Here is a 22,152-nt window from a genome sequence, read left to right as displayed (position 1 = left end):
TGCAAGGAAAATAATTCTCATAATGGAACAAGAGTATTTAATCTGGCATATTTGAAACAAAACAAGAAATATATTGTTTCAACTGCTGGTCTGCAGTTGGATCAAAAACTTACATTCAATCAAGATGCAAAAACCACTCTAGTACTACTTAGAAAAACAAACATAAACAATGGCTTAGCGTTTTCCACCGCCGCCGCCAAGCTTAGGGCCTTTTCCTGCAGCTCCCTTTGACATATTACCCTTCCCTCCACCTTTCTGTGACTTTGCCATCACCTCTGCTTTCTTAGCCTTCTTTTCATCCTTTGTCTTCTTGATTCTTTCCTTGATTTCACTGTAGAAACCCAACCAACAAATTAATCACTCCATCTTCGACAAATACAACTTATATAGTCAGTCACCTTTATAGTAAATGCATGAAATCCATGAATACATACCGAAGAGCAGCCTCCCTAGCAGCATCTCGAACTTCTGGCCTTTCAGTTCTCTTCTTCTGGATTACCTCCAAGGTTGCACCCACAATGGACCTAGAGTAAGGCTTTTTTGTGGCGCGTCTCCTCTTCTTGACAGCTTCTTGTGCAATATCCTAATGTTATCAAATACAGAAAATAATAAGGGATTTTTTTTTATTTTTGGCCCAGCAGCCCAAAATAATTGCAGGCGGTAGCCCAAATATACAAATGATGTTTATGTATATTTATACTTAAAATACAAAACATATACATTTGTCGGCTATTATTTTTTTTGGGCGGCCAAAAATGTAATTATCCCAAAAACCACAAATTTAACTTGGCAAAAGTACCCATGAAATGGCATTTCATCTCTAAATCCAAGTTTTCTAAATAAACACTTCGTAATCTGAAGACAGTGCATCCAAGGGTACAACTTTACATCACAAAGGTTTATCCTTCAATATTGGAACGTTAGTGATAAACTTTAAGGCAAAAAACAGAATGTTAAGTTCAGAAATTTAGCTTGTTGATGCTTTATTCCAGACTCACCTTCTTGTGCTGCTTCCTGTACATGGCTGTCCATGTAAGCTTGGAAGGCTTCAGGCGGTTGTGGAAGTATCTCTTGCATTTTGAGTTAAGAAACAGGAACACCTACGGCGACCAGAAAATACTAGGTGACAATGGACAAGAAAGCATGACTCTGCGCCGTCCGATCAATAAGTACACAAATAACTTAAATTACAATCAGCCAGGAAATGGCTTTTAGTATGTTACCTGAGAATCTGAACGAATAAATCTGATGCCCCTCCCCGGGTATATCTTGCCACCGCTGAAACGACAGAGTTCCGTCCTGCAATGGAAGTACGAAAAAAGCTAATGAGTACTCAATTTCAAGTGCTATAGCCTAAAAGTAACCGAGGCAAAACAAAATGTATAGCATGTCAGCATTAACATACTCCCTCTGTCCCAATTTATATGACACTCTTTCCTTTTTAATCAGTCCCAAGAAGAATGACAATTTTATATCAGTGTTGTCAAAGGCGAAAAGCTCTAAAAAGAGCTCTAGGTCAATTGGTGCATTAAGCGCAAAGCGCAATTTAAGTGTGGGCTTTAGTTAAAAAAGGCGCAATGCAAGAAAAAAATAAAAATATATATGAAATTCAAGAGAAAAGTAACAAATTCATTCATATTGTTTTCCTTAACAACTAATACACTTATTTGCCGATTATATTTATAGTCTAGCATTGCTCCATTCAAAATAGGATTCATGGGCAATAAGGGGCACGTCTTGGTGCCCTATCTACACTAAAGCGCAGCTTAAGTGAGGCGAAGCGCCCTCCCTGAGCTTTATGAGCTTTAGGGCTTAAGTACGCCTTAAATGAGCCTTTGACAACACTGTTTTATATAGTACTATTTAATAACAATTCAACTATTAATTTCCCCTTTTATCCTTAATAAAATAATTTCTACCCACACAAAGTTCTATGGTTTGTTTTAGACAACAAGCAAAAGTCTTTCTTTATTTCTTAAAGTCCATGCCCTGTCAAACACCCTTACATAAATTGGAACGGAGGGAGTAACAAAGAGGAGGTAACTCCACAGTCTCCACTAATAGAGCCAAATGCCAATCACATTCTGTTATTATAAAGCCATTTGATGGGATAGTCAAGTTGAAACATTCCAAAATCAGCCAAACAAATAACTCCCTGCAAAACAGTTCACAAATCATCCATGCCTACACAATTAGCAAAATTTATCAAAAGTGATGTCTATTTTCCAGACACAATGTCACCTTGAATCAGTTGCACCAATTCGGTATCATCACAACATAGCGCAATTTCCAGGGATAATACTACAGGCAAACATAAGTAAACAGAAAACACGCCCTTCTCATAACATCTTCATTCAATAAAATACAACGAGAGGTCATACTAAACTCCAGGCAACCTCCTAAAGTATCCAAACTCTTGGTAATATCACATTTAATTTAATGGTTAATCAAATTAACCATTTAAGCTGGCTTAAACACCACATTCAGAGAAACAAGATCCAAAATATTTTGCACTAAATGGGTGTATCTGTTGTATATTCAGTAACACCTCTCAATGTACTCCTCTTTTCACACATTTTCTCTTCTGTCATACTAATCAATCATAGAAATAATTAAAACCCAAATAACAAAACACAAGATCATATATGAGTGTAACAAGATTTTACCAGTAAAGGGTTTTCAAGACAGTTCCCCCCCCCCCCCCAAAATAGACTTCAATCCACATTACACATGAACATACATCTAGCAAAAAGAATGCCAAAACAGTAAAGGTCTGATATTTTAGCATTTCCCACAGAGACAGAATTAAAATCAGCAGCAAAAAAAAGGATTAATGTTGGGACACTTCTGATTAAATTTATGCAATATAGTTATCAAATAAGAGGTTCAGTAACATTCTACGAATAAAGGGATTTTAATAACAGATTTTGTTTTTCAATCTACATTACACATTAACATACATCTTGCAAAAGAAATGCAAAAACAGTAAAGATTTGATTTTTAACCATTTCCTACATAGCCAAAGTTCAAAGTAACATTTGGTTGTACATAATATGCAAAGAGAGATAGAGAGAAATTAAGGGTTGAGGACTTACTTGAGAACCATTGTTGATGCTGTTGCGAGCTCCCTCCCTCAGGTGCGGCACCTCAATGAAGAAGGAAAAACCCTAGTGAGAGTATCTTTATATTGGAATTTGTGGTTAGGTTTTTATAGGCCCAAAAGAATGTCAGATTCTACCATTCGGCCCAATTGATGTGGACCTCTATATGGGCTTGTGTACGTAAAATCTCAGAAGGTAAGCTATTCAATTATCCCATGCCCAATAACAAAAAGAAGAACTAAGGAATTATTACACAAATAGCCGGTCGGATTCATTAATTTTTTTTTTAGCTGATATACAGAGATTGTATACTGATTAAACATATACATATACATAAATTATACATATATTATATATTTTCGCAGTTAACTAAGAAGGCGATCGATTGGCTTGGAGAGGAAAGGAAACCCGGGACGGATGTATGGCTGAGGGAAGGAGAGAAAGCTAATTATTTTTTGTTTAAGCAATTAGCTAGACAACTATTTTGGCCAAACAATAATTGTTGCTCAAAAGTGTTTTTCAAATTGATTAGCCAAACACAAATTGCTTCCCAATTCTCACCATAAGTATTTTTTTAAAAATTACTTTTGAAAAAAATATTTTTCAAAATAAGTTATTTTACAGGCACGACCAAACATGCTATAAATAACAATCATCACATCTTGTTTAAATGAAAAATGTATTCTGACTGAGTTTAAGTTGTATATATTGATAGAGTAAAAAATATTTATATAGTTAGATCATTTGTAAAAATAAAAAACTCTTTCTCAACCTTTTTTATTACATGATAATTTACTGCAATTTACACAAAATAAAATACTACTACTAATAATCAGTGAATAGTTTAGTGGTATTACATGTGGAGCAAGTCCATATGCAAACGTTTGGAATTAGAAGAGTTCAAAGGAGTGAAGAGTTGAGACAGTTTTACCTGCTTCCTCTGTCGTCATCTCTATCATCTCTTTCCTTTCCCCATAGATTTCTACACCCTTCACTCACAATCACAAACGCCCATTTTCCTGTACATATGCACATGCAACTGAGAAAATCCCAAGATTTTAAATAGAAAATAATCAGTTTTTTTATATGCACACAAAGTTAGCTCACAAACCAAGAGCAGATAAAAGTTTTGGGAAATACCCAAATAGTAGTCCCTTTTATCTAGAGTGTTGATTGATTTACTGTATTTGATTGGAAAATGGAGGAGAGTAATCAAGATCAGCGGCTGAACGCGGCGGCGTTGGTGGCGGAGGAGGAGGAAGTGGAGGAGAGCAGTGATGATTGTACTTCGGAGGATGAAGGGACTGATGATTACAGGAGGGGAGGGTACCATGCGGTTCGAATAGGAGATAGTTTCAAAGGAGGTCGGTATGTTGTTCAGAGGAAACTTGGTTGGGGTCACTTTTCTACCGTTTGGTTGGCTTGGGATTCTCTCATGTCCGTACGTTTTCTCATCACCCTTTGCTTTTCTATTTATCTTGAGCTTAAGTTCTATGTGATGACGGTAGTAGTTAGATAATCATATCACTTAGGTAATTACAATTAAGTTGTTTGACAAAATATTACTCATTCGGTTCCATGTTTGACTCAGCACCGAGTTAAAAAAAAAAGTTAAACTTTTGAAACTTGTAGTCTAAAATAGACTATATATATTTGTGTCGCAATAGATCATCTCACCACCAACAACAACAACGAATCCGGTGAAATCCACAACTGGGGTATGGGAAGGGTAGTGTGTGCGGACACCTTACCCTACCTAGTGAAGGTAGAGAGGCGGCTCTGGTAGACCTCGCTATAGATCATCTCATTAAGGTAAAATAAGCATTTTAAAGTTAATTGTTACTAAATATATAAAGGTGACCTTTTTTTGGGGCGGAATAAAAAGGAAAGAGTATCATGTAAATTGGAATGGAGTGAGTAATTAGTAATCTGAGAAAAATGGTAACTGACATTCGAAAACATGTTAAAGTTCATGATTGTCAGTGTATATAACTTAAATCGTTCATCTTTAGCCTAGTTAGAGTTTTTCTTGGAATTGTCATAATCTATTAGTTCTAGGATTGTGGGTGATCAATAATTGCATTTTCCTCTTTATCTATGGCTCTTAACTCTATCGTTTGGATTGTCTAGCTTTATTTTGGTGTTTATGACTCTTGTGAGCTTAGTGTCCTATCCAAATGGGATGGAATTTAAATTTTGGGTTCATAACCAACTGCAAACTAGTTTGGGATTGAGGGATATGTTGTAATTTTGATGTTAAAGTGCTATATATAAAAGGGCATCCAGATGCACTAAGCTCTCGATGTGTGCGGGATTCGGGAAGGGTCGGACCATATTGGGTCAATTGTATGCAACCTTACCTTGAATTTTTGGAAGAAGCTATTTCCACGATTTGTACCTGTGACCTCCCGGTCACACGACGACAACTCTTACCGTTGCGCCAAAGCTCTCCTTTGGAAGTGCTATATATAATAGGAAAAAAGGCTGAATCTTTAGGTTGCTTATCAAACTTTTAGCAGTTAATTGCTTTTAATTGATATTTTATATTATAGCTCTTCTAAGTGGTCTGGCATATAATTTTTTGGCCTAGTTTAATTAATTGTGCTGCATAAGCATGTAGCCGGCTTAAACTTCAGTAATTCCTTCTGAATAGGAACTTAGTTTAGCAATTTTGTATTGGTAGCAATTTTAATTTGTTACTCTCATGGGAAGTAAGAATTTGGTGTTTATATTTTTGTTAATTATGCAGCAATTTGTAGCATTGAAAGTACAAAAGAGTGCACAACATTACACGGAGGCAGCAATGGACGAGATCACTATTCTAAAGCAGATTGCGGAATGCGATCCGGATGATAAAAAATGTGTCGTGAAGCTATTGGATCATTTTAAGCACTCAGGTCCAAATGGACAACATGTGTGTATGGTTTTTGAGTATTTGGGCGACAATCTCTTGACGCTTCTCAAGTATACTGATTATCATGGACTGCCTATTCATATGGTTAAAGAGCTCTGTTATCACGTTCTAGTGGGATTGGATTATTTGCATCGACAGCTTTCTATCATACACACCGATTTGAAACCAGAGAATGTACTGCTCTGTTCCACAATTGACCCATCTAAGGATCCCAGAAAATCTGGAAAACCTCTTATACTTCCTAATCACAAGGATAAGACCACGCTCGAGTCTGGGGCTCTAAACGGTTATATAACCTCAAACGGAAATTTGACTAAGAACCAAAATAAGAAGATTAGAAGAAAGGCCAAACAAGCAGCTCAATGTTATGTGAATGATCAGCTTGATTCTTCTTTTAATGTTAATAGATTGTCACATGCTGATGCTGCAACAGGCTGTGGGAAAGAATGCGAGGGTCCTAAGAGAGGAAGCCATTCGACAAGGAGGAAGCTGTTAGAGGGTGTTGACCTGAAGTGCAAAGTGGTTGACTTTGGGAATGCTTGTTGGACATACAAACAGTTTACAAATGATATTCAAACTAGACAGTACAGGTGTCCTGAAGTTATCCTCGGATCTAAATATTCAACCTCAGCAGATCTTTGGTCCTTCGCTTGCATTTGTTTTGAGCTTGCAACTGGTGACGTTCTATTTGATCCTCACAGTGGTGACAACTTTGACAGAGATGAGGTATGTATGCGTTCCTCCTCTTACTACTTATTTTCTGGTGTATATTATGTTCTTCTTCTGACTTTATTTCCATATTTTGAGAGAGAACTTTGTGTTGACTTTGATATGGACCATTTCTCTTTAAGACGCCGTAAGTGCATTAAGTTGAGGTTTGGATGAGCATAGGACTCACTAAGTCTACGACGTTCTTTCTGTACTAACTATGGAATTATATTGGCATGGCTGAAGATAATTAACATAGTTTTTGTTTTCTTTACTTTGTCAATATAACTTTTTATTTTCCATATAAGGATTATGATTGGACTGGAGATAACTTGATGATGTGAGATGATTGGACTTGAACAAGATTACTCATATAGTTTGATGTGTCTTTTTTGAGTTAATTTATGTTATCTCATATATAAGGTTATATAACATAGTCTAAAATTATGACAAGTGTCTATTCTTCCCTTTTCTCAAGACTTTCAAATTCCTTTAAGTTCAAATTCATTTTTTTACATAAAAGCATTGACTTATGCAAGTCTTAATGTGCTAATTTATTCTTATGAAACTCATAGCATCCTAATTTAAATCTGATAAAAGTGTTCATAAAAAATATAGTAGGAGTAGCAATGTTTAGATTTCGAATTAATAAGAGAGTGCAATAATCTTTCTAAGAACTTTATGTTTAATTAGAAACAATTAGTTGTAGATGGCAAGTCAAAAGCCTTTCTGAAAAACATTGGATAAATATGCAAATACTCGTTAGAGGGGCTCTTGTTGTACAAAAAGGGAAATGAAGAGAAATAACTCCTTTTGAATTTGTGATGAACAACAAACAATAGGGTTCTTTATGATAAGAGATTAGGTTAACATGAAATAAGGGAAGTTTCTTGGTTATTGGAATTCTTAATTATGGCATGATTATTAAAAATCTCTATGCAATTTTTAACAAAGTATATACAATGAACTCGGATACATTCTAATGCTCCTTAAGTAGGAGCAAATAGATCATCCACTTCGAGCTTTCCACCTGTATACTCAATTCTTTGACCGCAGAGAGTTATATCTATAATAAATTTGGATAAATTCTGACAATCCTTTTCAAGATGGAGTGAATAGGTCTTATACTCCTAGATTGTCATGCATAAACTTGATTATTAAAGTATTTTGGCAAACGTGTTTGCTAGTGTATCATTTAAGCTAATAAATGTAGTAGAAGTAAGTCTGTTGTATTTCTCACAAATATAGGGACAATCAATCCAACATGTCGTCGTCTTCTATAATACTGGTTTGGAAGCTTAATCTCATTTTTGTTACCTTTCTGACCTTCAGTTCTTCAAGCAATTGCTTCAATCACATCAGCTCACATATTGCCAAAGCCATAGCTGTATATTCAGTTTTTTGCACTTGACTTGCCACTTACTGTATGCTTCTTTGTTTTTCAATTGCTCAAATTTTCACTAACTACACGTATCTTGACTTTGACTACTATAAGATGAAGTCATAGCCTAGTCTGCGTCAGTATACCCGATAATTTTGGTTTTCGTATACTGAGTCCCTGACTAACAGTACTAATATACTTTATAAGTTGCATCTCAATGACCTAAAGATTCTGTTACAATTGACTGATCATACTAACAGAAAGGGAAATGTCAGGGTGCTTTGGTGGTAATATTATTCAACTAATCGACCAGTCCTTCATAGTGGACTTCATTTGCCAAAGGTTCCTTTTTTGGGTCCACAAGTGTGTTAATGATCAATAGCCAGTGTATTGGTATCTCTAAGATATCTTAAGCGTATTTTTTTGTGAGATACTCACACCTTAGTAGGATTAGGCCACCTCAATGCCAAGAGTAATTGATCCAACACATACCTTGGACATGGAAGTGAGTAAAGAGATGTTTTTGTGTCCCAATTTTACTCGGATAATCCAATCAACCACAAGATACACACACACACACACACACACACACATATATACACACTAACTACAAACTAAGTCACTTCAAATTGCTGAATAAAATTGAAGCGTCGAAACAAGACTTGAAAAGTTCCTTTGGGGTCTTTCCTAGGCATTGAAATAACCAACATCAAATTTGAACGGATAAGGGAAATACAATTGTTTCACTATAACAACCCTCTACCCACTAGTGATACTGTCCGCTTTGGGTCTTAGGCCCACACAGTTTTTAAACGCGTCATTAGGGTTTAAGGCTTGCTTCCTTATATATCCAACATCTCTTGTGTTTTGCTGATGTGGGATTTGCCTTACATGTTATATAAAACCCCTCTTTAGGAACTCAACATCCTAACTCTGAAGTTTGCCCCACCATTATCTCAAAGATGTGGGATTTGCCTAAACTCAATTGAATGTCGAGGTTTGCCCCAACATTGCCCAAAGTTGCACGTAGAGTGGCTTTGATACCATATGTAGCAGCCTAGCTCACTAGCGCTATGGTCCGTGTTTAGCCTAGACCAGGACGACTTTGAAGCATCGTTAGGGTCTGAGGCTTGCTTCCTTATATGCCCAACATATCGCTTGTGTTTTGCGGGTGTGGAATTCTCCTATGATCTAAGTTGCTCGGACACAGGTGCAGGTGTCCGACACGGGTATGGATCTAGAGGTCGGATCCTTCGAAATGTAAATTCTAAGATTCGGGGATACAGATCCTAGTACGGATACGGGTGCGGGGATCCGACTAAAAATAATTTTAAAAAAAATGAAAATATTTTTAAATTATGAGAAATTGTGTGGACTACTAAAAAATAAAAATATAAAATATCTCTATGAGAATTTTGTGGAATACTTACGTATAGCTTGTAAAGTGTGGATTTCTTTTTTATTCTCAAGTTGTAGATAAGTAAAAGATTGATTTCCTATATAAGGTATGCTATTTTTTTCAAATTTACCCTAGTTTTGGTTCTGATTTCGGGAATCAAATTGTATCTCGTCTCGAATTTTTCCTTCCGTCGTAGTCAAAGTAACCAAACAATCTAAGCCGCACCTTCGACATAAACTTGGCATGCTAAGGACTGTCTATCCTTCCTTGCTTTTGATTAGATGGATTATATCATCCAAGAGCTTAAACTAAGAGACCAATACTTCAAGGAACGGCACATGACCGTCTTTTTTTCGATTGAAGAGTCTTTCACGTACAACCTCTTTCCCTGCTACACCCGGAACTCTCTTGCTATTACCCGCAGGGAGCGCAGCAACACGGGGAGCTGCTTTGGGTATCTCCGAGGACTTGATTGACTAGATTTGGTGTGGATCTCACACCCACACCCATACTAGTGTCATGTCGACATGGGTGCGGCACCTAAACTGCCATGTCGGAGCAACTTAGCCCATGATGTTACATTAACTAGACAAAGCATTACAATATTCCCTGCAGTTGTTCATGTAATATAGAAATGTATGAGATTATGATATTACACTATCGAAAAGGTTGAAAGATAACCCAAAGTAGGAATAAGTGAAACTGAGTGGAAGGACGTGTTTTGGTTAAAGGTAAGTAGAGCGGTGGTGCACTAGTGTAGCTGGCTGTACACCAGTGCATCTGCCTAACTAGTGCATGTGCTTTAAGAAACAAGCCCCGTACATCATACTAGAAATGATTTGTAGTTGATGATGCATTTCTCTAGGTTATGTGTGATTGCTTCATTATTGTCAAAAAAGGTTCAAACTTGTATACAAGTCAGCTCAACCTCTGCAGTTTCACGACTAGAAGTTATAGGAAAAACAATAAGCTTTAAGGATTCTAATGGCAACTGGTAAGGCTATTAGTATTAGAACAGAGATCATCAATAGCTCTTTCTCTTGATTGCTGAATTTGTGAAAGTGGGGGGACGAGTCGGAGAGATAGTTCAGTCCCTGGAAGAGTATAATCTTCTGGTCATCCTGGACATCATAATACCACTTGTAGCCTATATCATACTGTAGCTTACAAGTACAGGGTTAACCTAGGGACAGTTTTTTCCATTCCTTGTTGGTCTCATCGAGTGAAATTGTTTAACACTCCTTTTCGTCCGCTTTTTCCTTACAGATTGACATCAAGTTCAATCACACGTCTCTTGTTGATATTCTGACCATCTGCGTTTATCAGCTCATCTGGTGCTTTAGTTTTGGTTGGTCAACTATTTTTGCCATTAGGTGATAAACGGTTTATGTGAATAAATTGACCAAAAAAGAGGAAGATATACTGAAATTATGGTTTTTGCTATTCCTATTACTGCATTTAGATGTAAAATCTAGAGGACAAAAAGTACATGGTGTCCTGTCCTGGGCATCATATCCAAGTTATCGTTTTACTTTTCTTCCGTACTGCGTAACATATCTTTTCTCTTACGGTGTTTTTGTTCTATTTTTCGTAAAACATGGATCACCATGTTAGTTCATCCGCTCTTGGTAATCAGGCCTTTTATTTCTTTTCTGCTAAGTGAACCCTGTTAATTTCAACTAACACACTGGATTCAACTTACGGTCATGCTAGAGAGAAATTACATATCTTGAGGAATTTCTTGTGTCCTCTTTGGTCGATGAATAAAGGGCTAGAAAACTGGTGGTTGCCACCAACTGCGATGGTTGGAATTAAGTCATAATGGAACTTAAGAAACATGGAGATGAAACAACATATTTTGATAACAGACTTGACAATGTAACTATGTAGTTTAGAGAGTATAGTTGCCTTTTCTATTCTGGTTTCCGGAGGAAAACTCAGGTTTTTCAGTGCAAATGATGCAACAAAGCACAATTTGGTTGTGCATCTGGGCTGATATTGAAAATACTTGGTACTTATCAAACAGGAAACATGAATTTGGTAAATAAAGTTGTTGTCATTTGCTGCTTCAGTTAGCTTTTGCTCTATTTAAATTAAACTTTTCAATCAAGTTAGACGGGGTCGGCTATATCAGAGAATATTTGAACACTAACCGTCAACTCACTGCAACCCTCCTACTTTATCCAGGTTTTGAGCCTGCTTTACTTTAGGAAGCCACATAGGCAGAACATACTTTAACCTAAACTTTTACGGTTATAAAATTTAAAGGGGTAATCGAAACCTTTCAAAAGACATACGGCAGTATCTTTCAGGACTCTTATATGGGATTGTCATTAGTTGGCAAAATGCAAGACATTCGAATGTGGTTTCTGCATCTTTATGGTGATTTATTACTCAATTTTTCGGTAATGGTGATCACAGCAAACCTATACTACTTCTCTTTGCAGGACCACTTAGCACTAATGATGGAGCTTCTAGGAATGATGCCACGGAAAGTAAGAAAATTCGTGTAATCACTTCAAACTTTTTTGAATCATGTTTTTTCCCTTAGTAGTTTTTAAAATTATGCTATCTTCATTTCAGATTGCCTTGGGTGGTCGCTATTCACGTGAGTTGTTCAATAGACATGGTGACTTGAGGCACATCAGACGGTTGCGCTTTTGGCCGTTAAAAAAAGTTTTAATAGAGAAGTATGAATTCAGTGAGCAAGACGCAAAGGACATGGCCGATTTCCTGGTCCCGATACTTGATTTTGTCCCAGAGAAACGGCCTACTGCAGCTCAGTGCCTTCTTCATCCGTGGATCAACGCTGGTCCACGCCTGTTAGAACCTTCCTTGCCCGATACACAATCTAAAGCTATTGATACTCTAAACTCTGTCCAAACCAAGAAACAGAATGAAGAAACGGAGGCAATGGAGGTCGGAATGGGGAAAATGGCTATCAACAAGGACACGAGAAGTTTCAGAAGTTACTCAGTCAAATTCTGATACTTATTAGACTACATCATCTTTGTCTAAGATGGTGTTCAACGACTTGCTCTTCGATTCATTTGCACAGGGAACAGTCTTATTGTTGAGCGAAATATATCTTCATTTTGGTATGGTTATTACAAGATCGGGACGCTACGTAAATGTGAGAGTGAATAAGGTTTGCGCGCAGACCAAATTTGAACTGCTCCAGAAACAAGCATGCAAAGGAGACTGCAGATTTTTGAGGTCCCTTTCTCTCTGGACCATTTATTCACATTAAAAGCAATTTATAAAGTCATTATACCAATGTACAGATAAGAAGCAATTATAGCAAACTTAACTCTAGAATCATTTTCTTGTCTACATACAGTTCAAAATGATTTCGATATGATGCTTATCTTGAGCAATTTAATTTGAAGTCTATCTGTTCACAGCTGTTTCATTTTCCTGCTTGTGCCATTTATTCAGTTTACGCCCTTCTGGTTGTGATTTTATGATCTCGACCTAACCAAACAAGGGAAGGGGAGCCTTGAACCAACGGTAAAGTTGTCTCCGTGTTACTTATAGGTTACGGGTTCGAGACGTGGAAGCAGACACTAATGCTTGTATTAAGGTAAGTTGTCTATATTACACCACTTGGGGTGCGGCCTTTTCACGGACTCTGCGTGAACGCGGAATGCCTTGTGCACTGGTTGCCCTTTTTTGACCTAACTAAAAAGGCCGTTTGTTTGAATTTGTTCAACCTTGGTTGTTTCTTCCCGCTTGAGTTAACTGATTAAAAATAGCTTATAAATATCAAGTGCTTAAAATCATATTTAAATGCTAAAATTAATTACATAAATAAACAGTTAGGTGTTTTTGATGAAAGTGTTAAAAGTGATAATAAATAGTTTGTGTTTGGTAAAAAGATATTACTACTACAACAACAACAATTCCGTGTAATCTCACAGGTGGGGTTTGGGGAGGGTAGGATATACGCAGTCTTACCCCTATCCTGGAAGGGCGGTAAAAAGAAATTACTAATAGGCAATTTTTATGCTGAAATGACTAGCATGCCCATAAAATTCGTTTACAAAAGTTATTACTTCAAAAGAATTTATGCATTAAAAGGACAAATGACGGAAATTGAATAGAGGGGGACTTATGAGTTTTGTTTGGCGAAGAGTATTTCAGAATGACCCCCAAAAAAAAAAAAGATTAGGGATAAAATAAGTAAAAAAAACTTGGTCAAATCTAAAGTGTATCAATTGAAAAGTTATAAGTTGGGAGTAACCAACTTATGCATTATAGATAATTTTGGCTTATAATAATTTCTGTTTATAAGCATATTTGGTGTTTATCAAATACGTTGATAAGCCAAATATTAACCAATTTATAAGGTTACTCAAACACCCTTTAAATTGAAGTTTATTTTGCAAGGTTTTTTATTCCCAGTCTTTATCTTGTCTTCCAAAACCTTTCTTTTTTCTCTAAATTCTGCACTTGAAAACCAAAACCATTTCTTACTTTCCTAAAACGAATTTCTTCACTATTTGCTTTGGTGTAGAAATTCAAGTCTTGTCACATTCATTTGCATTAAATCTCCAGCAGCTTACAAAGGAGAAGGAGCAAATATCGCATTTGAGAAAACATTTTTAGCGTGTTTCAAGCCTTCATCGTTTGTATTCTTCTTCATATATTTTTCCAACCACCCTTAGGCTTGAAATAATAAAGTGAAAAAAGGGACAAAAGACATGAAAAGAGAAATTAAATAGATGGATGAAGCTCGTGACACTACATTAATATATTTATCTGCCTTTATTTATATATCTGAATTTGAATAATAAATAAAAAGGCATGTGAACTCCAAAAAAATAAGAAGGCTTGTGAACCAAATGAAAATATTCTATTTGAATTATATGTACAACAACAATAACGAATTTAGTGTAATTTTACAAGTGAGATCTGAGAAGGATAGTACAATATTTGAACTACGAGTAAGCCCAGATTATTATTTATATATATCACCTGACGACTTCTGGTTATTAAATTGGAACTAACTAGCACTTAGCAACATGATTTCGTCAAGGGGTATCGTGAAATGTACTTAATTAGTTAATTAGTAGGGGTATTAATCTCGGAATTAATGCCCTTGAAGCAACAAACTCGAACGCCTTTTAAGCAACTAGTAATATCATCAATTGATTAGGAGGAGTATTCGTATGTCAATATTGCAATTAATGACTCTAATGGTCCATATCGTGTTTGATTGTCATAAGTGCAATTATTTACTATAAATCACTTAGTTTTACTAAATAACTTCTTTCCGCTAGCTCTACACATGCATATGCAACTGCTCTTCAGTCTTTTGGCGAACGCAAATCCGATGTATAAAACTTAGGCTCGCTAGTCAAAGATAGTATAGTATTAAATCGTCTCCACAGGGATTAAGTTAAATAATGTTCTAATAAATCTTCAGCTTAACACTATCCAGGAAATATACCTTTGATTTTAGTTATTACCGACTAATAATAAAAAGCAAGATTATCGATTGTGAGAAAGTAATGGAAATTTAGTGACTAAGTAGCAACGATGGAATATCAAGGTGCGAAGTAAGGGCTGTGACAAGATATATGATCAACTATTATTCTGGGTAACACCGTGCTAAGTTCACTCTTAACTTCTATTGACTCGTTCGATTTTAACAGATGATTATGCTATCTTGAGGATTCAAATTCTTCTTCTGAATGAATGAGAGTTCTATTAACCAACCTAATGACGGTCCTATGAACACATGCAAAAATACAATGAATGAATGATCTTTCGAAGAATGTCTCTCGGCTATTCTTCCACATTGAGTCAATTCATAATTCCTTTAAGCTCTTTCGATTACCTATTAGAGGCGTAAAATCAACCCAAACAAGATAACACAATGCGAATTGCAGCAACACTTCTCTTTCGATTAAAGTAAAACCACAATTGGTCTTGCCATTCAATCAATAACTCATTCAACGAATTCAGGCAACTAACATAGAGTAAACTCCAAACAATAGTCAAATCACAATATCTGTCAATAACCCTAAGAAAGATTACTCTATTGTGGAGAAGTTATTTATCACAAGAGTATTAGAAGAACAAGAAGATATTACAATTACCAAAATCAACCAAACTGCCGTGTTGAATGAATTTGATGAAGTATTTAGAGTCTCTGTTGTTTCCTTGCCTTCTTCTCTCCAAATGTTGCTCCCAAAATCCAAGATACCTTGTTCTGAGACGAGCTAGGCTTCATATAGGTAAAAAAGAGTCGTCTCCGAATTTACAAAAATAGGCCTGGGTAAGGGTCCCAAAAGCGGACGCACGCGGCCGCGCACCTGGAAGTGTGAACACGCACATGGCTGCGCACCTCTAGCAGTACACTGCATCACTTGCGTGCCCAAGTATGCGCTGGGGGTTTCTAATGCGCGGTCGCACACCTGGGTTGTCCTCCTGCTCAACTCTTTTTCCTTCCACTAAGTGCATTATTCGTCCATTGCTCCTCGAACACGATCCTGGCTTAATTCCTTGGGCTTTTACTCAGACTTCAAAGCTCCAAATAGCTCGATTATCTCCACAACATCTACATTACTCGGAATCGTTCCTACAAGGCATAAAACACACACTAACTGCAAAATAATACCAATTAAAGCTCAAACACAAATAAAGTACAGTGAATTAGAGTGAAATAAGTGACTAAAATACAAGATTATAGCCTACTATTAACACCCCACGCTTAAACCATTGCTCACCCTCGAGCAATCAAACTACACTTCATATAGACACGACCTTTTTCAACAACTCTCATAACTCATCACCTAAAGAATATTTAAAACAGATTAAGCATAATACTGTAACATCCTTGCCTCAAGATTTGACTCAAAAGCACCACGCATTCCTATAACCAGCCCACTTACTCTAACATAGAGGTCAACGACATTACCTTTCCTTCGTGAATCAAGTGTCCTCACACAACAATAGAGAATAGTTCCACACACAATAAAATTTAAGAACAATTAGGAACTCAAGATAGAAAGAATTCACTCACTATCATAAACAACATTAATATGCCACAAAAAATATACCATAACCTTGTCCGTAGTGTAATACTCTATTAATTGAGCTCATTCAGGCAAGGATTAAGTAGGACTTTAATTGGTTGTAAGGTAGGTTGCGGGATGGGTAAGATATATTTGGATATAAGAGTGACTACACCTCGCTAAGCACTTTAATACATACACTTAATCATTAAAAACCCCACACTTATGTCAAACCATAACTCCACCTTCACATCAATATACATTAACTCCCTACTTCTTTAAGCATAATTACATCAAGTTACCACTATCATGGACCATTTTTCACAATCAAACACTTATTTTTTTCCTTTCTTTTTTAATTCAAGTGGCTCTTACTTTTTCAAAGCAGTACATATGTCTCCTTTGTTCAATAGTTCCACTCAAAAGCCAAACCAACCACTCCACACTTCAACTTTTACAAAGTTCATAACAAGTTCCAGTGCTCGCGAGAGGTACAAGGTTCAAACAGATGGTCAATTCAAACAAATGGGTGAAGCTTGTAATGTGGTTGCCAAAGAAACAGGATTACAGGCTCAACGGGATTGACTAAGATACATAACAACTAGGTGGGTAAAAGAATATAACTGGCTCAACAAAGAAATGCTTATATCACTTCCAAGACTGAATAAAACTACTATTTCGCTTTGCACACACATGGGGCAAGTTCTAGATATCAAATGCAATGCACAGAATACACAAAACCTCACATATATGTCACATAACTCATTCAGTATTGGACTATCAAGACATTTTAGTCACAATAGTTAAGCAAAGTTAAGATCATACAATTTAAGGTACTTATACAAGAGTAAAATACTGAGCCTAAGCATCACAACTAAAGCACTTACTATTCTCAAGGCATAATAAATTTAAGAGATATTGTCTTCAATTCAAATCACAGCACAAAATAAAACTAACTACACCCGGTTCAAACAAAACCCTTGGAAAAGAACCCCGGCACAAAGAAAAATCAAGGAAGAATTATTACACTAACTACAAACGAAATGTTTTTTATCTTTTTTTTCTTTCGACTTTAATCCCTCAAGAAAGCTGTCGATGATATCCATAGTCGGGAAAAATCGAAAATTCCAAAATTTTTCCAAATTTTTTCTATCTCTACTAACTATAACTAAAAAAAAAAAGAAAACTGATATACATACATATAAATATCCCCTACCCTACACTTTAAGATGTGGCATGTTCCCATGACACACAATTGAAATGCAAAGTTGAAGAAAACTCCCCTGATCGAGTCACTCCGTGTCGGAGACGGTGCCAGGGTCCAGATGACAAGCCTGACCAAGTGCCGCAGCCATGCCGTGATCTTCTTCTCGGACTTGGCATTCTATGTAGAAAGGGAGTCTACCTGAGCTCCCAAATCAGTGACAAAAGTACGCATCCCCATCATCTCCTGTTCTAAAGTGACCATTCTCATTTACCATCCGCTGTGCACCTCCCTTACCTCGTCGGGCGCATCAGACTCCTCACTATCCGCCTCAACAGCCCCATCAGGTTCCTTCCCAATTACAACTCTATCAGCCTGAAATTTTTGTTCGCGCTTGACTTTCTCATCCGCGGCCCTATTTTTTGTTACCCGTGCCTCACGGCCTCACGGCCTCACTATCAGCCTTAACAGCCCCAACAGGTTCCTTCTTAATTATAACTTTATCAGCCCAAAAAAATTTTCGCGCTTGACTTTCCCATCCGTGGCCCTATTTTTAGGTACCCGTGCCTCACGGCATAACCGAGTGACTAGTGACGGGAAAAAGAACTCATATCTCTGCACTGGACAACGAATTATCATTTCATCCTGAATGACTTTAGTCACATCAAAGTTGTGGCTAGTGACAAAGCACCAAATCAGAGCAGCCCAAGGACTATTCACCTCAGTAGTGTTGCCTGAAGGCGTGAGGCAGTTATTAATTATGTAATGCCAGCATTTCCCTCAAAAGTGAGTAAAGCAAAGTGAAATTTTTGGCCGTGGATCAACCACACCACCTCCTTCCCGGGCATATAAATGGTCGCAAATAATGTGAGCCATGGATATGGTTCCCTATTGTACGCCAAATAGTAGTTATCTATATCAGGGTCTTCCACGTACTCCGGCAAGTGATAGGCCCTTTGGATGGCCTCTTTGGAGAAATCCACTTTCTTCTTCCGGACTGTACAAACATGGTCCTCATATTCCGGGCAGTTCGCGTAGAACTCCCGAACAACTATTAAATTTGCCTCGTCAGGTTCTTCGAAGAACACCCCCATTCATCGCCCGACCAATTCCGCATACAGTTTGGGAAAGTCATTTTGTAGCCACCCATTATCGATTCCCCTTTTCGGTATGAGTTTTTTGCCTGCTTTGCTATTAAATTGTTGTTGGGCATCCCATGAGACAAACGTATTTTGATCATACGGACAAGCGGATACAGAAGCTCGCGACCTGGATGTACCCGCTTGACCACCGGTAGAGGCACTTGCAGTTTTTATTTTCTTGGAGGGAGCCATTACACCTGAAATAACCTACCAAATATCAGCAAATAAATCACTCGGAGGGGGGGACCAAGAAAGGCTACTCAGACTTCACCCTCACTCTTGGTCACAAAATTACACTCTTAACCTCATTGTGTCATTGACACAAACACTTAACATGCGCAACTGTTCCTAACCCCACACAAAGGAAATTTTAGCCCTAAATGGACGACATACATACCAATTTCACTGCCTAGAAACTATGTTTTCAGTGTCCATGGTGAAACTTAACCTCCACCCCACAAGAAAAGAAGAACAAAAAATTGCTACAAACAAACAAGGAAAAATAGAAACAAGGAAAAAAACATCTCACATACTTGAGGGGTCTCTGGGAAGGAGTGCTCGTAAGGAAGGGATAGGGGAGAAGATTAGGGGAGTGGGTGGGTGTCCTTCTTGTTTTCGCAAAGAGTATATGAGGGAGGACAGATTTTTGTTTTGTGAAGAGGAGAGGGAAAGGGAAAAAATTAGAAAGAGGGTTGAGGGAGGAGTCCGAAATTAAAAGAAAGAGGTACTTACCTGTGCGCAGTTGGGTTATACCGTGCGCAGCCGCGCACATATGACTGTATACTGGTGCATATGCACGGTCGTATGCGCGGCCGCACACGTCCCAACGTAGTCTGATATCGTCATTTGTGCGACTACATGCGCGAGGTACCCTACCAGGTGCGCGACGCGCACGGGTACACTCACAAGGAGCCTTTTGAACACCTCAGTTCTGACCTTCCACCACATATACCTTCCTGCACCTACCAAGTCATAATATACACTAATTTCTACTTACTCTACGCTACAACAAAAAGAAAGAAACAAAGGGGGAAAATTAAACTAGTAGAGGAGTTAGAGATAATTCTGAGTTATAGTCATCAGCTTAACTCAACCAGGCATCTTCAACTGATTATGATGCTTGAGGATTGCTGAGCAAATCCTCCAGCAAGATATGGTTTTAGCCTGTGCCCATTCACTTTGAAACTCTCCGTTCCGTCCATGTTCTGGATCTCAATCGCCCCATATGGTGGTACATGTTTCACCACATATGGTCCCATCCATCTAGACTTAAAATTTTTGGGGAATAATCTGAGTCTTATATTGTACAGTAAGACATTTTCCCCTTCATGATATTCCTTCGGTTTAATCAGACGGTCATGCCATTTTTCGTCTTTTCCTTGAAAATTTGCGCATTCTCATACGCGTCCAATCTGAATTTTTCCAGCTCATTCACCTGTGATATTCTGTATTCACCTGCAAGACTAAGATCAAGATTAAGCAATTTAAATGCTCAATAAGCCTTATGCTCAATCTCCACAAGTAAGTGACATGACTTTCCATACACCAACTTGAAGGGTGAAGTCCCTATAGTTGTTTTGAACGTTGTTCTATATGCCCATAGAGCTTCATCCAACTTTATTGACCAATTTTTTCTGGAAGCACTAACCGTTTTTTCTAGAATTCTTTTGAGTTCACGGTTAGCTACTTCTACCTGCCCACTAGTTTGAGCATGATATAAGGTTCCCGATTTATGAGTTACCCCATATTTAGACAGCATAGTGGCAATCTGCTTATTTATGAAATATGACCCATTGTCACTGATGATGACTCGGGGAGTTCAAAAGCGGGTGAAAATATTCTTTCGAAGAAATTCACATACTACCCGAGCATCGTTGGTCCTAGGGGGGATTGACTCGACCCACTTGGAGACATAGTCAACGACCACTAAGATGTACTCATAAGAATGGAATGATGGGGAGGGGGCCATGAAGTCAATGCTCTAGACATCGAAGATTTCGCACACCAAAATGGAATTCAGGGGCATCTCATCCTTTTTACATATGTTACCTGTCCGTTGTCACTTGTCACATGCAACCACATAAGATCTTGCGTCCTTGTACAGAGATAGCCAGTAGAAATCGGCCTCCATAACCTTCGTTGATGTCCTATTTCCTCCATAGTGTCCTCCAGCTGCTCCATCATGACAATGAGACAATATACTTGTCACACCCCTTTTTCTACCCGCAAAATAATATTTGGATTAAAGGGTTTTTCCAATTAAAGTGACAAAATTGAGTAGGAATTATTTTATTTACAGAGTCGCCACTTGGAATTGATTTTGTTGGTGTTCCAGGTCACCTTTTATTTGAATCCCTAATCAAAGAAAGATTTGACTCTATTATTATTGATCTGCGAAAATAAAGTCCGGGTAAGGAATTCTGTTAACCGGGGAGAAGGTGTAAAGCATTTTCCGAATCCCGTGGTTCTAGCACGGTCGCTTTTATTGACTAAAATTTGGCTTGAATTATTTTTGGATAAAGTGTGCATTATTTGCCTTAAGCTACTATTGTCTAGTGCTGCTTAATAATTAATAATTTTGGCCTAGGAGCGTGCAAGCACACAAAGTCGTTATTTGATTATATGTATTAAAACAAAGAACGTGTCGGTACACATGGTTTAAATACAATTGATATTGAAAAGTCAAGGAGCGGGAATGCACACATGACTACTTTATTAAAACAAATATCGACCAAAGACCGTGTATGAACACATGGTCTACATCTCAAACGTGCCTAAAATTGCCTATCGCTTAAATTAATTAAAAAGCGCTTCTTTTTTATTTATTACTTGTTCGACTGAAAAAAAATATTATTATTAAAAATAATTTTCACTAATGCAAGACATTAAATCCGGGTAAGCTTATGTTAAACTTTCATGGTATTGGGCCACTTATTTTATTTAACAAAAGACAATTTATTGATTTTAAAGAAAATGCCATCTTACTTTCTATTGTCATTGGGCCTACAAATTTTAGCTTATTTGACCCATGTTGCTTAAGAGCCTCGATGACCAAGACAACACAAAATAACAAGTATTCTTCTAAGCCCAAATTGCTTCTTACATTGATGTCCAAACTAAAAATTATTTTTTTTCATAAAAGAAACTTACATACTAATTATTATCTTTTATCTGTTTAACCAACTATTTCTTAAGGACTAACATAATATTTCTACTCATCTACACCAATCATGGCACTAATCAAACTACACTCATTAACAACATAAAAACCACGACTAAAT

At 37.3% G+C, this 22,152-nt stretch overlaps 2 protein-coding genes across 4 annotated transcripts; one reads left to right on the top strand and one right to left on the bottom strand.

Annotated features, from left to right (window-relative positions):
• On the bottom strand, positions 1–3,244 carry LOC104094449 (large ribosomal subunit protein eL24). 2 transcript variants are annotated; one of them, XM_009600387.4, is made up of 5 exons: positions 3,096–3,244; positions 1,224–1,299; positions 999–1,100; positions 435–583; positions 1–331 (listed from the first exon to the last, which is right to left on the bottom strand). In XM_009600387.4, the coding sequence occupies exons 1-5, from the start codon at positions 3,104–3,106 to the stop codon at positions 175–177; spliced, it is 495 nt and encodes a 164-aa protein (XP_009598682.1). In that variant the 5' UTR covers positions 3,107–3,244; the 3' UTR covers positions 1–174. The 2 variants fall into 2 exon arrangements, with proteins under 2 accessions (XP_009598682.1, XP_070035833.1); XM_070179732.1 differs by lacking the exon at positions 3,096–3,244 and adding an exon at positions 2,007–2,179.
• Positions 3,245–3,973: 729 nt separating this feature from the next.
• On the top strand, positions 3,974–12,904 carry LOC104094451 (uncharacterized). 2 transcript variants are annotated; one of them, XM_009600388.4, is made up of 4 exons: positions 3,974–4,542; positions 5,851–6,741; positions 11,951–11,998; positions 12,087–12,904. In XM_009600388.4, exons 1-4 carry the CDS (start codon positions 4,300–4,302, stop codon positions 12,489–12,491), a joined length of 1,587 nt encoding a protein of 528 aa, XP_009598683.1. In that variant the 5' UTR covers positions 3,974–4,299; the 3' UTR covers positions 12,492–12,904. The 2 variants fall into 2 exon arrangements, with proteins under 2 accessions (XP_009598683.1, XP_018625715.1); XM_018770199.3 differs by having other exon boundaries at positions 4,398–4,538.
• The last annotated feature ends 9,248 nt before the right edge of the window (positions 12,905–22,152 follow it).

The sequence above is a fragment of the Nicotiana tomentosiformis genome, chromosome 7 (assembly GCF_000390325.3).
Source record: "Nicotiana tomentosiformis chromosome 7, ASM39032v3, whole genome shotgun sequence".
Lineage (NCBI taxonomy): Eukaryota > Viridiplantae > Streptophyta > Magnoliopsida > Solanales > Solanaceae > Nicotiana > Nicotiana tomentosiformis.
This window is presented reverse-complemented; position numbering and strand designations above follow the sequence as displayed.

Coding starts and splice junctions, on each gene's coding strand:
- LOC104094449 (XM_009600387.4), bottom strand. Junction 1,101..1,223: donor TTATTCGTTCAGATTCTCAG/GTAACATACTAA, acceptor TGGTCGCCGTAG/GTGTTCCTGTTTCTTAACTC. Junction 584..998: donor ACAGGAAGCAGCACAAGAAG/GTGAGTCTGGAA, acceptor TGATAACATTAG/GATATTGCACAAGAAGCTGT.
- LOC104094451 (XM_009600388.4), top strand. CDS start 4,300: ATGGAGGAGAGTAATCAAGATCAGCGGCTGAACGCGGCGGCGTTGGTG. Junction 6,742..11,950: donor ACAACTTTGACAGAGATGAG/GTATGTATGCGT, acceptor TTCTCTTTGCAG/GACCACTTAGCACTAATGAT. Junction 11,999..12,086: donor TAGGAATGATGCCACGGAAA/GTAAGAAAATTC, acceptor TCTTCATTTCAG/ATTGCCTTGGGTGGTCGCTA.